Raw genomic sequence first — 18,490 nt, 5'->3', positions numbered from 1 at the left:
ATACAAATCGGTTACAAATACAACAAATTGAATTCGTAACAAACTCAAACAAATGAAATCACTTTCTTTAAACTGGTGTGCAGCAGCTTTCTCAACCTCCTGCCTAGGATAAGGTGGCAAACTGTTCATGCAAAGCCACTGCAACCGGCCAACTGCACATTACAGACATGTAAAGCATACCTCCAAGGGTATGGAAATAATGCTGTCTATGCAGTCCTCTTGTACAATGAGACCACACTGAACAGGCATCAGATATGGCAGCAGAGCTTGCTAGGAAATAAATATAAGCTTCTTTGCAGGGGCAGGACCTGGCAAGTGGGCAAGCACCAAATTGGAGAGCTGTTAGCAGCACATGCAACAAAGCACTAAAGTGAAGATTTCACAGAGAAGCTTACAGCAGCCTGTAAATATTTTGCCTCCGAAGACAGACCCTGAGGTACTTTCAGCAGCTACTTGTCATTCTCTAGCTGGATGCCCACTTGCTGAGTGTGGCCACCATCTGATGGTCAGAATGGAGTACAGCAGGTTTGGCTCAGGAACAGTGGCACATGGCTACCTTAGTGAAAATGAATCTGGATCTATGCCAAATCATGGTATAGTTTTGTAGGCTCATTGTATCGTAAGTCTGTAACCTAGTGAACCAGAGTTAATGTATTCAATGATAGAGACTTAAAAGCACTTTTAGTGCTTTTTAAAAGCACTACATCGCTCTGTATAAAGGCATCTGCCAAATGCTGTAAATGTAAAATTGTCCAAGAAAGTTACTGGGCTATTCAACAATGTATAAACTTCAATAAAGAGCTCTCTGTCGAGCTACATATGCCACTCCCGAGCTCCCAGAGTCACTTGTTTGATCGCCTCTTCTTCCGGACCTACTTCATCAATCCTGATGCCCTACCCCTGTTTGGAGTCTTGTCGCCCGGTGGTCACCCTGCCGGGGATTGATCTGCATGGACAGCCAGTGACTCATGGGATTGTTGTGGTTGGGGCTGTCCAGAGACTGTGAGGCTTTGCGCCTGTTAGCTTTATGGTTGGGACTTCATCGGAAATCATTTGAAGACTTTGGCAGGAAGGAATTAGTGTTGAGTCTGTGGTGAACTCAGAGTTTGCGCTGACCCATTAGTTCACTCATCTACAAACTGTTGTAGTAAGGACATTATTTACATTGACATTATTTCCTGTCCAGTGTCACCAGATTAGGATGAAGTTCCCTTCTGAGTCTGGTTCCTCTCAAAGTTTCTTCCTCATATTATCTCAAGGAATTCCTCACCACCGTCACCTCAGACTTGCTCATTAGGGATTGTGAACTGTTTAAAGCACTATAAATTGAATTGAACTGAAATCTTACATGCATTAAAAAGCACACTGACGCAGCAACCTGATCAAAGAGCACATATACTAACAGTGATGGCAGATACGGAAAATTGAGATTAATGTCTCTAGACAGAATGTCTCACTACATTCACAGGCTGATGAAGCCATGCTCGTAAATCTGTGTGGCATGAAAGCAAATATAAACAAGCTTTCAGAATGGTTCACAAATTGCACAATTCTACGGTGAACATGAGATGCGTCCGTAACATGGGGCACAGTCATTTCTGACTATTAATGAGATAATACCGATACAATCTGCAAATGAAATAAATGCTACAATGGGAAACATTCAGTAGTTAATGAGAATTGTTCATCTGTCCAAAACAAAGACATATTGAGGCAGCAGGCTACATTTAAACACCTTGTCTGCCAAAATAAATACTGAAATACTTGCAGCTGTTTAGCAAATTGATGGTTTATTCTATTCACTCAAATGAGTCACTTAGATGTCTGGACTGCCTAAATGTGCAACTTGCAGCCAATACTGCTGAACATACTGAACATTTGAAATCTCCAGCTTGGGCCAAATGAACCCAAATGGGACAGATGGGGGTGAACTTGGGCAATGTGACTAAAAAGATGTTTGTGAATGGAACATACAAACCCATTACCCTACACCTGCAATGCTAGGTGTCAGAAACTGTGTTTGTCCATAGATCTTTATAGATGAATTTTCACTTGTAACTGCTGCAAGATACAGCAGATACAGAGTGCCATACCCAATTCTTTGGCACCAGGGTGTAAAGGGTGTGTGAGTCTCCCTAGAGCACCTGCAATGGCAGGGTGTGTGTAGTTCTTTATGTGGGCAATTATACACATAAGCCTATGCACTTATCCTATGTTGGTACAGCAAAGATATTGTCAGATGCCTCTAGCAAGGTTGAAAAAACTTGTGAAAAATACAGTTTTTCACATGAAACACTGTACACAAGGACCTCCCTTTTCTGTATCGGGGAATCTGTAGTCAGTAGTTCAGTTTAGGTGAAAACACCTTCCAGAAGAGCAGTGCATTGGTTTGTTTGTGAACTGACAGACAAGTCCCTTTCTGATATGGTTCATGAACAAGGCGGAGACAGAAACAAGACCTTTTTACCAGGATTTGTTGGTGCATTATTGGCCATAATGGATGTGGATGATGCAGCAGTGCCAATGGCAGCCTGTGAAATCATTGGGTCCATTGAATCTGAAAAGATCTTTGTTTCACCTGTTACTATTACTGGCTATGCATGCCGACTATCCTGCAGTCTGAGACAAATGTGGCATTGCAGAGCATAAACCTTGTAATCTGTGAGCTACCTCAGTGTACCATTGTTGTGAGTTAAGCAACTATGCAGCAGTTGCAGGCAAGTTTTCTCGATTTGAGCTGGGGTTGCATACAATAGTCTACTAGCTGTTTCATAGTCAGGGTGGTGAAAAAAAGACGTAAGTAAGGAAGTGCAGGCAGATGGTAAAGAAGGCTCAAATGTTTTTTGGTCAGATGAAACCAATGGTCTCTCACCTGAAGGAAACTGCCCTGGTATACTTGAACTAAAGGAAGTAGAACAGTAGGATGTGAATGTGACCCTGGTCTTATGATTGAGTGGAGAACCACCAGGTTTAACTAATCACTCATGTTGATGAGAATGGCCAGAGGAAAAGCATGCTACATGTAACTGCCAAGGAAATGAGCAAATAGAGCTAAGTGGCCTATTTTACTTGTTTATATCAAAAGAAAAATAAATCCCTCACCTGATAAGAGTAATCGGGCACTGTTACTTTGTCGAGTCTCTCCTGTGTATCGATGCCGCGTGGTGCAGCGGTAGATGTTCACCGCATCTTCCGACTGCACGTCCAGAATATACAAGGCCCCTGTGGATGTAATGAGAAATCTTGATCCTAAAAGAGAAAAGAAAAGATAGAACAGAGAGAGAGAGTCAGCATAATGGCATTCAGTCACTTTACTTTGTCTTTTGGTGTACACAGAATCCTAAAATATTTGAGTACAACATTGTGCTATTCAATCAAATTCAATAAAGAAAAAGAAGAAAGATGTGTGTCAAATATTTAATTTATTTTTCTAGATAAAGGCATAGGCCAACTTGGGTGGTGTTGAAGTATTGATCTGTTGAACATGACTGTGCCGCTACTGAGCTGGTGGTTAATATTTTTACCTTAAGCTGGTGTGTGAGCTAAATATATATGAGAGAAAAACAGCTTGTTTTATTAATTTGTGATTGTCCTGCATTGCCTTTATTCAGATCAGCTGTGTAAAAGCCAATGCAGCTTGAAATGGTTTGTTGATGCATGCAGTCTGCCAAACACTGCTTGTGGCATATAGGGTGTGAGGGTGAAAGAAGAGGGGGGAGTCTGCAGCTATTGTAAGCACTGACCTACTTAGGAATGGGCGTTTAAGATTTGATATCCTAAGGAGGGTTTAGCTCCTAGTTTAAAGCTAGATGTGATGAAACCAGTATTATTACACCACGAAACCAAACAGCATATGGATGTGTTTCAATATCAATAAGGTCAAGGAAAGGACTGATTATGTTCACTCAAGTGACAGTATCCTGCAGATTCCCATTTCTAACCATGCAAAAGATGCAAAAGCCACACATTTAATTATGTAAACCAATACAAGAGACAAGTAAGACCAATAGTTTCAACTCATATGTACTGTAAATGTAGATGCTACAAAAGCAATAGAATGCGGTTCAGCTAATTGAGGGACTAATGCAACCAAATATCTGAGTTCTTTTTGTAACAGGTTTTTATTTATTTATTTATTTATTTATTTATTTATTTAATTTAAATGCTTTTCTGTTGATTAGTGTTGTCTATGTATTTTGCACATTTCCTAGTCATGAATCTTACACCTAGCTTTAGCACAGCATTAGAATGTCACTATTCTCACTTGGTATTCCAGTTAGCTTGGTTGGACTTAATCAGAAGTAAATACCGGAGCCAGATGGCAGTTGTTCAGGGCTAAAAAGCCTTATCATTGCTAATTAAGATCATTAAACCTGAAACACCCCCCCACCCAAAGAACTCCAGACCAGCTGACAAAGACAATTTTAGTCCAGTCTTTAAGCAAAAGACAGTACATTGAAGTATGTTTTATATTTTTATGTTATATAAAATGAGATGCAAAAGTAATTTGTTGGGTATTTGTTAGATAATTGCATTTACTAATCACATTATTTCTGCCATGTTGTTTCTTTTCCTCATTGTAAAGTCATATCAGGGCTTTGTGTACACCTTAGTGATCCATGTTTCCTGTTCTTTCCACCTTGTGGAACTTCCTGCTTGGCCCCTCACTTGTATAACGTGTTTTGATTGCTGATTATCCTCTTGTTTTTCCTATTTGCTAATGTTTTTGTGACTTTGATGGTGATTCTTGGATCATTCTTAATAAAGCATGAGCACTTATTCACTTGTGTTCTTCACACTACAGCTTGTGACACTGGCGTAATCATTCAACTCGTCTCAGACAGGAGACCAAGATGAACAAGAACAAGACAGGAGACCCAGATAAAACCCCCAAAGCACAAAATGAAATGCAAAACAAATGTGTTGACCATTAAGCTTCTGTAAGGTGACTTAGATTAAACTGCATATTTCTACTGCTAATTAAAAATTGTGTTTTTTTGGTTGCTATTGATGTTTATTTTTGTACCCGAGTAGAGAAGCAAATCCCTAGCAAAACAATATATTTTAATGAAATTCTGAGTATTTCAATGTGTAAATATTCCAGATTAAGAATGGCTGTTGTACATACAGTGCACAATCATGTCTTTTGTCCTCATTAAGCAGGATATAAAATAACATCTGTGAGCAGTAGCGAGATGCCAGTGAGTGATAAGCCTGCCTATAGTGACAGACTGGATCCAGAGACCCAGGCTTTTAATAAGGTCTTACGCCAGTAATTATACTGACAATTCGATCAGCTCAGCCTGAGTATCTGCATCCCAGGCTGATCGAGAGGGCAAATTAACACTGATGTAATGAGTACCATTTGTCACTATTAGAGTGATGTGTTGACAACAGCCTACATCATCATGGCAACAATGGGTAACCCTAAACCCCTCAGAACAATCCAATCACTTCTAATGTACAGCAAAAATTATGTCACCAACATGGCTCAGAAAATATACACACACATATAGTATATAACCATGTACAGCACAAGATAAAGTGGGGAAGTGACATATATTTAAAAAGAAATTATGCTATATTGTGACCTGTCTTCTCATATTGCATTCAAATATTATTTACTCATAAGATTGAGTATTCAATTCTGTTTGAATCATAGTGTTAATAAAGTCAATGGCAGAGTAAATATTGCCAGTTTGTACACATTAGGTAAAGAACATCACCTACAATTTTTTTATTTGAACACAAAATGTTAGATTTTTTAAAACAATTTTCCATGTACTAGGTAACACAAGCTCAATCCATTGGTTTGGTTTAAATTAAGGCTTTAACACACAATCCCAAATGGCTTTAAATTCTCAATATACTGTATGGCCACTAGATAGACTGTACACGGCCATTTAAAACATTAACATTTTTTACAGTAGAAGTAATGTATAGGATTTATTTTGAAGCTTTTCCACTACATCAGCTACCATCATTTGCCTGATCTATGCAAAAACATTCTGAACATTTAAACCGTATTCACACAGTATTGTATATATTCATGACTCTGTTCTCTACACCAGGGTACATATGAACCTGAAAAATGTTTTAGTATAGCCAGTCTGAGATGGAGGCTGAATGACAGCAGGAACAAGGACAGAAGGAAAATGGAGGGGAAAAAATGAGAAAAAAAAAAGTCAGTACAAGAGCATGAGAGAACATGAGAGAGTCATTAAACGGCACGCAAGACTTTGTTATCCTCAAACTCGTTAAACTGTACAGCTGCCATGTCCATCTTACCAGCACTTTTCCTGTCTGTCTGACAAGAGCTGGGTTATTTTCAGGACCTCAGTACCTGATTGGAGCAATCATCTGCCTGGGCATTTTATCTGCCCCTTGTTGTTCTCCTGTCCTTTGAATGCTATCTTACAAAACCATGAGTGCTAGACGAGACCTAGGGTCACCCTAAAGGGCAACTTGCATCATCAGTCCTGTCTAATGTTCTGATACAAGCTCTGTGTGCAAATTTCTCTTTACATGGAATCACTGTGTTTAAGTACAATTCTGTTTTTAATTGAACACATGGCCTCTGTGAGTGTACAGTGCATGAAGCTGTGGTTAACTCTTTTACATTCTTTTACATGCTGAACTATTTACTACGCCAAAGAGGAGCTGTAATGTCAAATCCTGTCGGTCACATAATCCAAGAGAGATGTAAAACTGTATGCTGTATCACATCAACCAAAGATCAGAGTCAGAATCATGTATTAACTGTAATGAAACAGTCACTTTCTTTCTGGGATAAAAATAAGCAGAAACAGATGCATTCAGGGACTTTTAATAATATTGATTTAGGATATAAATGATTTTGTGCAGACAATTAAGCTCAGAGTGGAATAAGGAACATCTACATGAATGTCAGGACCCAAGGTTTCACCATCTTGCCTTCTTTCCATAGTACATCATTATTCACAAGACCAGGCCACCTTCTATTGCTGCATGGTCCAAATCTGATGCTCATGTGCCCACTGTAGATTCTGCATGCTTTTGCTCCCCATACACATCAATAAGGGCAACCATGAAGCTGTGACTGGTCACCCAGTTGTCCTCCCAGGTCTTTGTAACCAGATAATCAATTTTATTCATGTCACCTGTCAGAGGTTTGTATATTATGTATGTGTGTATGTGTGTATGCGTGTATTTGTATGTATGTATGTGTGTGTTTATGTGTATGTATGTGTGTGTATTTGTGTGTGTATATGTATGTGTGTGCATATGTATGTGTGTGTATGTATGTATGTGTGTGTATGTGTGTATATGCATGTGTGTGTACAGTATATGTATGTGTGTGTATGTGTGTGTGTGTATGTATGTGTGTATATGCATGTGTGTGTACAGTATATGTATGTGTGTGTATGTGTGTGTATGTATGTGTGTATGTGTGTGTGTATGTACAGTATGTGTGTAGGTTTAAATGAACAGATTTTGATGTTGTAATTGAAATCAATAGTATCTTAACACCCTTAACAGTGAACCTGAAGAGAACAGAATGGTATTCGTGTATTAAGTGAATTTATTAGAAATTATTCTATAATAATCTTATTCTATTTCATATATTTGTATTTGGGGGCTTTTATTGGTCCCTTCATAAGAAAGTGTTTCATGGTAAGATGATGTCAGTAGAGATGTGACGCAGATCCTTCCTGCATCTCGGCAGAAAAACCGAAGCTGTACCAAACCCTCTTTATGTCTTTTTCTTGAATGTCATATCTGCCTCACACTGTATCCCTTTCCTCATCTCCCTCTTTCTGTGTGTGTGTGTGTGTGTGTGTGTGTGTGTGTGTGTGTGTGTGCGTGTGTCTGCTTGTGGCAGGGGCGCTGCTGATAAAGGCAGCTATTTGCTCAGACTTGGTCCACGTGCTTGGCCACACACACACACACACACACACACACACACACACTATTAACCATCAATTAACAAGCATATTTATTTCAATTCACAAGTTATTTTTTAAAGTCCAGCATGTGTTTCTGTCGAGCGTGTAAACGTACTTCCCAGTTTAGGTTGTTAGTGCTTAGTTACAGTTGGCAGGTTCAATTATGAGGAATCTGTGTTCATTTCTATGCCATTAACTGACTAAATCTTAATCAACTCACCCGGCTATGTAAAAACACAGAGAGGGAAAATAGCTCTGGTGCTCAAGCATATCATATGACCGTATATAATGACATACAGGTTTTTGCATCATACAATCAAATCAATCAAAGAACAATAAAGGTGCAGGATTGGCTTAAGATTTGGCTTTTTCAAATAAAGTTTGGTGCATGTTTACAGGCCTCCAACTGTTTTCAGATGATTTCATGATATCTTTTCCTGTTAATTTTCCTCCATCACTGTGAATCCCTGGAGTGTAAACTCACAGGCTGCCTTCAGCAACCTCCTGGACTGCTGTGATGCCCAGAATCATAATCTTCCCTCTGCTCCCTTCACACCTTCATACTATCTCCATCTCCTCCATCTGCCTGGTCAGGTGAACAGAGGCTCAGTTATCACTGATTAACAAAAATTAAGACACTCGAGCGGTTTGAACTTTCATATGAGCCACTTTGTAAAAGCGCCGAGTGTAGGCGTTATAAAAGCTTCATTCAGCATAATTTAGATACAAAAAAGTGCCAAAAAAGCAAACAGTCTGTCAAAGCTGGGTCTGCGTTTCTTTACCTGCAGCAGTCAGTGCTTCATGAAATGGCTGTACACTACGTCTGCAGTATATATAGAACTGTGAGTGTGGATATATTACTGTACAGTATACAAATTATCCACTGTATAATATGGATTTATATTTACAAAAATCTGCCATGACAGAAAAACCAATGACATGTGAAGTAAATAACATTGACTATATTGTTACACTGGGGGGCACGGTGGCTTAGTGGTTAGCACGTTCGCCTCACACCTCCAGGGTTGGGGGTTCGATTCCTGCCTCCACCTTGTGTGTGTGGAGTTTGCATGTTCTCCCCGTGCCTCGGGGGTTTCCTCCGGGTACTCCGGTTTCCTCCCCCGGTCCAAAGACATGCATGGTAGGTTGATTTGCATCTCTGGAAAATTGTCTGTAGTGTGTGATTGCGTGAGTGAATGAGAGTATGTGTGTGTGCCCTGCGATGTGTTGGCACTCCGTCCAGGGTGTATCCTGCCTTGATGCCCGATGACGCCTGAGATACAGGCTCCCCGTGACCCGAGGTAGTTCGGATAAGCGGTAGAAAATTAATGAATGAATGAATATTGTTACACTGTCACCTGTCAAGAGGCCAGAGATACGAGGCAGCAAGTGAACAAGTAGTTCTCAAAGTCGATGTGTTGGAAACAGAAAAAATTGCAAAACGTAAGGATTTGAGTAACAATGGTCAAACTATCATGATGGGACAACTAGCCTGGTCTGATGCACCACTTACCTGGAGAAGAGATGGCAGCAGGAAGAAGAAAGCAAGTCTGTGGAGGCTCTGTGATGCTCTTAGCAATGTTCTGCTGAGAAACCTTGGGCCCTGACATTCATATGGATGTTACATTAAAATGTTCGGCCACTACTGTACTGACCAAGCCTCTGATAATGCTCCATGCACACTGCTAACATTCAGGAAGGGTTTGACGATCATGATAAAAGGTTCAAGGTGTCGACTTGGTCTCCAAATTCCCCAGACTCAATCTGATCGAGCAGCTGCGGGATGTTCTGGACAAACCAGTCTGATCCACGGAGGCCCCACCTCACAACTTACAGGACTTTACAGTCTGCTTCAGTGATCCATGACTCGACGGGTCAGAGCTGTTTTAGCAGCACACAGGGGACCTATGTATTTTTTCAATGGTTTTAATATTACAGCTGATTGGTGTTGGATTTTACCCAAAACTGGATTGTTCTTTGCTTAAGGAAATCATCAATATAACAATCATGACAATTTGGAAGTGTTTAAAGATACTTTTTAATTTTGTCTGTGCAAGTTCCTTATAAAGACATTTTAAAAGCATTTTTAGAACCTCCTACAAATATTTAAAATTACATTGTGTAAGAATTGTAGTGTAATAATTGATTATTTTTATGAATTCTGATTTTATTCCTGACTACACCATAGCCACCATTGTCCTTAAGTCTGAGAGCTTTTTTTAGCTCAAGTTTACCGAATAGATTAAAGAAACAGAGAATATAATCATATATAATGAAGAATATTGATTTAAAACTTCTAAACAGTGACACGGTTCATGTTTGCGTTGGTGCTAATCAGAACGCCACGTCGATGTTTATTATCAGGGCTGAAATACGGCTGCCTGCTGAGTGAACAGACGCGTCTCGCTGTGAAGTAAACAGCCATGTAACTATTCTAACGATGTGATTTCCACTATTAGGTTCTAATTTAGTAGCACAGATGAAGCTCAGTCAGTCATATGCTCCTCACAGGTCATGCTTCTGCCTGCCTCTACACAGACAGAAAGAACGAGACACTTCAGGCTCTGTATAGCGTCTAATTTGATCTACTTGAGATTGCTATTTCCTATACTTCATGTAATTAACATCAGACGTGACTAATTAAGCTGACGAGAGAAATGAACAAAAAAGGAAGGAAAGTGCTTAACTCTACATGGTAAAAGATGCAGACAACAGTAAATATTTCCCAATTCAATGATTGCATCAAACAAGTGTAAATCTTACATAGTGGATTCCTTTTGTTCAGGCAGATCAAGGTTCAAAGTCATGTTCACACCTTCATGTGTAGAATGAGACATGAATTGGTATGAATTTGAGAAATACATATTGCATAGGGAAAATCTCCAAACTACATTATAATTGTTGTTAACTGCAAAAAATGTCATTATTTTATAGTTATTATTAGTTTTGTGCTTAAAAGCCAAGCAACGGACCACACTTTATGTTTGTCTGTTAGGAAACAAGATAACCAAAATGACAGAAATCCACTGTTTGTTTCACATTCCTACAATTCCACAACAGCGCTTCAAATGCTCAGTACTCTGCGTTGTTGATCAGAAGGTTGAGATTTAAGCCCCTGCACTGCTGAGCTGCTACTGCTGGGCCCATGATCAAGTCTCTTAACCCTCTCTGCTCCAAAGGCACTGCATCATCACTAACCCTGTGCTTTGACCCCAACAAGCCGGGATGTGTGAAGAAAAGAAATTTACTGTGCTGTAATGTATACATGTGACAAAAGCAAACCCAATTCAACAGACAAATAGACACTAAATGAATTGAATCAACAATTTGTAACTCAGCTTGTTCACTTATATCACAATTGTGATAATGTGTATTTAAATTCTTCAATGGGAATAAATCACTGACTGATGAATACAGTAATATACTGTATATACTGTAATATAATGTACTGTGTGTCCTTTCTCCTTAAAGCCAGTCTGATGCTATCACACTAAGACTCTACGCATTGTGTCTCATCAAAATGTACTCCCGTATTGTCTGATGTAGAAAGTGTATGTTTAATGTGGTGTGATATTTACAGTAGAAAGTGTATTCAGGGAATTGTTTGTTCTTGACTAAACTTCTCATTTCAACACAGACAGAATTAAACAGACAGAAATCCATCATTCAGTCACTAATCAGCGTGTACTCAGCATACAGCGGTGGATCTGATGCCTAACCCAGGAGTTTAGGTGTGAATACAGCCTGGATGGGACGGGACACCAGTCCATCTCAGTGCTAGATTGTTTTCAATTGAGTTTGTAATGAACACATACTGTACCAGCCTTTATAAGTGTAAAATCAATGTAGGTATAAATGTGGGTAAAATCAGGCACCAGCTAGCCACAAATGTAATAACCACTCAAATGGAAAGTGTAGTGTCTCTCTTCATATCCACACCTTCTGCACTCAGCCTGATACTTCAAAAGCATTTGCATTCACTAAGTTTGATAAACGTGCACATGCACGGTGCTATCAGTGGATAAGTTCTGTCTTTCTTCTGAACTATTCACATGAAAATGTATGAAAACTTATGTAGGTTGATAACTACACTTTTCATAATGGAGCACTGAGAGTCTTAAGAAAGAAAAGGTTATTTTCCATGGAACATATTACAGGAAGATACTTGCTTTTAATTCTACAGTACAATAAGCAATAAGAAAATGGCACTGAGGTATAACAATAATGAACAACAACTTAACAGTCATTTCTGTTCAATTTATTTGACAAACAATGGTCTCAAATCAGCTTTATAGAAGTTTGGAACAGAAAAAAGTTTCAAATTTAAAATTGAGTTACTATTTGTCTCTAACATTTATCCCTAATGATCAAGACTGAGGTGACGGTGGTGAGGAAAAACTCCCTGAGATGATATGAGGAAGAAACCTTGAGAGGAACCAGACTCAGAAGTGAACCTCATCCTCATCTGGTGACACTGAACAGGAAATAATGTCAATGTAAATAATGTTAATGTAAATAATGTTAATGTAAGTAATGTCAATGTAAATAATGTCAAAGTAAATAATGTCAATGTAAATAATGTTAATGTAAGTAATGGCAATGTAAATAATGTTAATGTAAATAGTGTCCTTTATAAAACAGTATAAATGCAGCATTCTTCTAAACAGACCTTAATCTAAAATTATCTATAAATCTTAAATTTATGTGATATATTTCAGTTATTGTGAGGAGACTGGTGAGTCTCTGTCATGAAGCGTGATGATGGACAGTTTTTCTCTGCAACATTTCAGAGGTTGGTTCACTAACAGCTGATAAGAGCAACATATAACATTCTTCTTCTTCTTCTTCTTCTTCTTCTTATTATTATTATTATTATTATCAAAACCTTAATAGCTAATGCAGAAACACATCAGCATTAATTGTCAAAGGTAAATCTTTATCCTCATTACAGTAGATATCCCAGACTTTGCTGATTGCACACAGCAAATAAGAAAGAAATAGAATTGCATTGTTTCAGTCTGTTATTTTGTTAACCTTTAACCATTAAGATGATTTTAATGAGATGTTACTTATGTTACAGAAGTAATACAGACATAATTATTTATATTGAATAACTCACTTTACTCAGGTGGGTTTTCAGAAGTTTGCATACTTCTGATAATATCAAAATGATTATTTAAAATAACATTATACCGAACAAATGCCTTTGAAAAATAAAAAAAAATAAAAATAAGCATGTAAAAAAGCATCATTGTTCATCATCAGATTTATTCTGGCTCATGATTCCTCTTATTGTAAACATCCTCCAGCTCTGTGTTTTTCCATAGTCTCAGAGTGACTTGTGCTGCAGCCAATCAGTAACAAGATAATGTTAAATAAGTATCTTTAATGAACACTGGATTTGGTGTTGTGTTTTCTGATATCCATACAGATAATATCTATGCTAAGAGCTAAAGGTTACAGGGAATAAAAACCCTACAGTCAACACGATATCTAAAAAAACAGAAGGTGAGGCAACGGTTAAACCTGCTTTGTAAAATATTACATCACTAACTTTAGCCTGGTGGCTGTTTTGCTTGGAGATAAGACAGAATTTAATGCACCCTGGTCAGGTGATTCTTTGGCTGATCAGAAGCCATATTGATTATTGTGCTCTGATTTTTTTTTAATAATTATTCCTAATGAATGAAAGCATATGCTTCTTCTTTTTCTTGTAAATACTCCAAATCTCTTAAGCACAATTAAAATATCTTGAACAATATCTACAGAGCAGCAACACCACACAGTAATGAGCACAAGGTGCAGATTTGGATTTATGGCAATTTATGATCATCATCATAACTGTTTGAGTGCCGGGTGATTAACTGTTAATGATTGTGTTACCGCGTTTGAGCGAAAAGCAAATAGAGAGCGCTGAGAGAAAGTGTGTGAGCTGCAGAGCTTTCCTTTTGTCTGAAGGCAGGCTGCTGGTTAGAAAATAGCCACAGAGTGTATAAGGCGCTGACAGACACACAAGGGTGTGTGAGAGTGTGTATGTGTGTGTGAGTATGTGTGTGTGTGTGTGTGTGTGTGTGTGACAGTGTGTGTGTGTGAGAATGTGTGTGTGGGAGGAAAAACAGAGCTTTGTGAGGGTTTTCTAGACTGAATAACAACACCACAAAGATGACAAGACCACAGATGCTAAGTCACTGACTGTCTTGTCCCTATCTTCCATCTTCCCTTCATTTCTCTCTCCCTTTCTCTTTCCTTTGCATGGTTTCTCTCGCTTATCCTTTTTGTCTATTCTCTGCCTCACACCACGAGTCAGGAGACATAAGGAATAGGTGACAGCACTGTGTTTTTTCCCCCTTCAAAAAAACAGGCAATATGTGGAGGAGAGAGAATAGATGCACAGAAAACACATATTTGGCATTCTCTCAATAAACCATGTTTTTTTTGTTCATGCTAACACCTCTCTCTCTCTCTCTCTCTCTCTCTCTCTCTCTCTCTCCACACTCACCTCATTATGTGTGACTGGAGAGAGAAGGTGAGATGGTTACTGTGACAACCAAAAAAAAGGGGGATATGGAGAGAGAGTGAGAGACAGAGAGAGAGAGAGAGAGAGAGAGAGAGGAAAATCTGGTGAAGCTGTGGCTCATAAGAGTGATGCGGCAAGTGTGTGACTAGTGTGTATCCTATTCATGTGGCAGGAATAAAGGGGAGGAAACGTAACAAAGACGTCAGCCCTGGAAAAATGGAGCCTGAGCGATCACTCTTCTGTGCTGTCACAGCAACCGCCATGAAAGCAAAAGCGCTCCGAACGCCCCCCACAACCCACCATACACACTCCTGTGCAAGATGGAGAATCCTCCATTTGAGCCGAATCACTCACTCTTCCCCATAAACACACACAATCTCAGCTTGCTTGCATTCAGTGTGCAGTACGGTGCTTCACTGCAGCCAAGCTATTCATGATCAAATTAAAATCCTTGTACTTTTTAAAGGTGTGTTTTGTCATGTTTAAAGGTGCTAATGGACTTGTAATAGGCAAAGATTTCAAACACAAATAAGTCACTTTATAATACCGCAGAATACAAAATGTCTCTTTCTCATTATTTCATTTCACTTTATTTCTGTTTATATTTTTCTGGCCTGGAAATGAACTCCACCTCAGTTACAACTGAGCACTAAAAATGACACACAGCTGCTTTAAAGGCACATTTCTTAAAGCAAATTTCACTCCATCTGTACTGTAACATTCACACTGAATATCATCTTACAGTATTTTAATCTCTCCATGTTCTTGTGCATCACTGACTATTATATATAAAACCTACTGATATTACAATCCATTTTACCTTCGATCACTGATTTGTGCTCATTCATGGAATTATGTTGCGTACTAGCATTGTGTTTAAATTTAAAATGATATTATTTACAGTATTTGTATTTGTGCTCCATTAGCTATGTGACTTGTCTCAGATTTTAACTGCATAATCACACACTTCTCTTAAAGCTGTTATAAAATAACTGAATAATTCAAGGTTATAGCATTTTTATAGCTTTAGACGAGTTGGGATATTTATATAGTTGCTGTGGTTAGTTGTCTGTTACAACAACAACAACAATAAAAGTAGATTTTAAATGAATGACAGGAAAGCTGCACATAATAAAACATGCTGTCTTCATTCAAAGGACATCATTCAACCCCCTGTGTTTGGGCCAAGATGTGAGATTTTAATGCCTTTCCCGACATGGACGACTTATAGGATACTTATATTTAACTGTGTTGAGTTTAGTCATGTTGGATATATGATTGTATACACACAGACCCCCCCCCACACACACACATTATATATAATGAATTGTATTTAATTATTTGTTATACATATTTATATATAATGATATCATTATAATCCATATGTATTAATATAAATAAATGGTTCTTTTACTTTATATTTGTTTTATCTTTTGCTGCCTTCCTGGTCAGGTCAGTCTTATTATCCTTGTTAAATAAATGTTCTTAACTAACTGACTAACTAATTATAACAGGAAAAGAGTGGAGATGTAATAATTCCTGACCAGTAAGAAATTCTGTCTTGTAACACAGTTCACACGTTAAACTCAAGAATGTAATTAAGGGTTACATTTATATATGTGGTTTAGTATGATATAACCAGAAGAAAAACAATGTAATATTTATACAATATATGTAAAATATCTAGAGGATCTATTTGTACATCTAGCAGGGAACATATTGAACGAGTATCGAGTTCCCGATGCCTAAGACGAATTAAATAAAGAGGTCTTGAAACCAAATACCATTCCAACAGTGTGGTTTGAGGTTGAATTTCAGATTAAACACTGAACAATATTCTATTAGGTGAAATATAAACCATTACGTCATTTCCAGCAGACATTAACCACAGGTCTTCTTTAGCTTAACCCTGCAGTTTGAAGAGCCATTAGCATATACGCTGGGATAATGTGTCTCTTCTACAGGGATGTAGAAGATACCGAAGCTACTTCACTGCTAAAGTGCACTTGACAAGACATACAGGAAATCTGAATTATTGCAGAAGAAAATGCAGTTATGTACAGTTTTATTCAGCATTAACATTTGCTAAGCTGCTAAACTAACTGTTAGTAAGCCAGCTTGATTTGTGATGTCAGTATTTGTGACTAAATACATTGTAATATCCATAAAAATATACCATAACAATTAGACCCTTTTGATAATATTCCACATTTGTTAAATCTGAAGTTAAAAACATGTGGCTTCAGTTCTGTTGCGGCCCTGGAATATTTTCTGAACTTATTCTGGTGTCGTAACACAGGTTGCTGTATAACATAAAGACATTAGTGTTACTCTGTGACTCTTTTACCCGATTGGCCGAGGGTCCTGTCTGTCGCCGAGTATCCAGACTTTTCTGACTGGATATATGATGTATGCTGATGTGTTCTGAATGTCGGGTGAAATAAGATCTTTTTACGCAGGTTCTACAATATGTTTATGGTTCATCAGTGCTAAGAAAATAGTGGTGAATTTTTGTAATTTGTAATAATTAGTTTATTTTGTTTAAAAAAAAATTCCCCTTAAAATTAAACTTTAACATCAAATTAAGTAGGAAAAAAAACAAACAGAAATGAAGCGTTAATGATATTTAAAATTCTCCAAATATTTATTTGTTTGTTTGTTTTAAACAAAGTGTCTGTAGTTAAAGACAGTGAAGAGATCTGAGAGAAGTGAATTTTCTTTAGTATGTGACCCTTTGGGGATTTCCGTCATTTTGTAAATTTAGAAACAATCTCTGAAATGAAATAAAAATCTAACCATAGAGAAAAGATTACTGAAGTTTGAAGATTTGTTGTTTAACATTTCATCAATACCTTCAGAATCATTAATACATGTCTGTAATTAACTTGTGTTTACATCACTTCTCCTGCAGGTTATTGTATTATTGTTTGTTACTGAAGCCTCTAAGTTACCCCTGTGTGAGAAAAGGGCATGCAGCACCAACAGGGAGAGCAGAAGGACAAAGTATGGCTCAGCAGGTAGCAGGACATGGAGATGCTGCCCCCTGCTGTGTGGATGACCTTCATGCTGCGTCAACAATCTAAGGATGTGTCAGGTTTGTTTGTAGAGTGAACACACTGAAATATGTTCACGTTCTGTTGCGTAACACCTTTTAGTAGCTAGAGTTAGTAGCTGGGCAAAGTTACCTTATAAAGGTATATGACAGAATGTCGGTGTTGAGATCGGAGATGCTGCTTGTGTGGTGAGTGTTATGGAGTGAAGAAAATATCACTGAACACTAATTACAGTCAAAGCCTGCAAGAACTGTCAGATTTGAGGAGGGAAAAAAGAGAGAGAAGAAGAGAAGAGAAGAGAAGAGAAGAGAAGAGAAGAGAAGAGAAGAGAAGAGAAGAGAAGAGAAGAGAAGAGAAGAGAAGAGAGAGGAGACACAATGACTGATGAAGAAGACAGATCTTAGATAATCTCAGATTATCCCAAATTATCCCATGGTACTTTTGACATTTATTATTGCACCATCTGTAGTAGAGATACTTTTCCTGCTCCTCACTACAACCACTTTAACAACGCAGAGGCCAAAATTAAAATTACATTTAAATTAAAAAAAAAATATATATATATATATATATATATATATATATATATATATATATATATATATATATATATATATATATATATAAAGTTCTAAATTTCTCTGGCATGTCACAATCCATAGTAGTGACTAATGTCTCATATGAAAGTAAACAATTTCTGTTTTTATCTATTCTACTAATGACAGTATATTCATATTTTTTCACACAAATGTTTATATCTTCAGAGTAAATGGTTATCAAACCCATTTATGCTTTCCAAAATGAAAGGAGTTATCTACAAACATTCATTTACACATAGATTTCTGTGTAAGTTTATCTTAACATCTCACACTGAAAGACAACAATGTCCTGGATCATTTTTATCAGACATATAGATAGAAATAAAACAATTCATCTGTTTGTACTGATTAAAAATGTCTTATATGTCGATTTCAGGAAGGAACGTCAGTGTGCTG

At 37.7% G+C, this 18,490-nt stretch overlaps 1 protein-coding gene across 2 annotated transcripts in view; it reads right to left on the bottom strand.

Annotated features, from left to right (window-relative positions):
* dscamb (Down syndrome cell adhesion molecule b) overlaps positions 1-18,490 on the bottom strand; it is a 108,142-nt gene that overhangs the window by 43,279 nt on the left and 46,373 nt on the right. For both annotated transcript variants that reach the window (XM_060875737.1, XM_060875745.1), the window contains exon 4: positions 3,103-3,249. In XM_060875737.1, coding sequence (XP_060731720.1) covers positions 3,103-3,249 — 147 coding nt within the window. The remainder of the gene's footprint in view (positions 1-3,102; positions 3,250-18,490) is intronic.

Source organism: Tachysurus vachellii, chromosome 1 (genome assembly GCF_030014155.1).
Source record: "Tachysurus vachellii isolate PV-2020 chromosome 1, HZAU_Pvac_v1, whole genome shotgun sequence".
Taxonomy (NCBI): Eukaryota; Metazoa; Chordata; class Actinopteri; order Siluriformes; family Bagridae; genus Tachysurus; species Tachysurus vachellii.
This window is presented reverse-complemented; position numbering and strand designations above follow the sequence as displayed.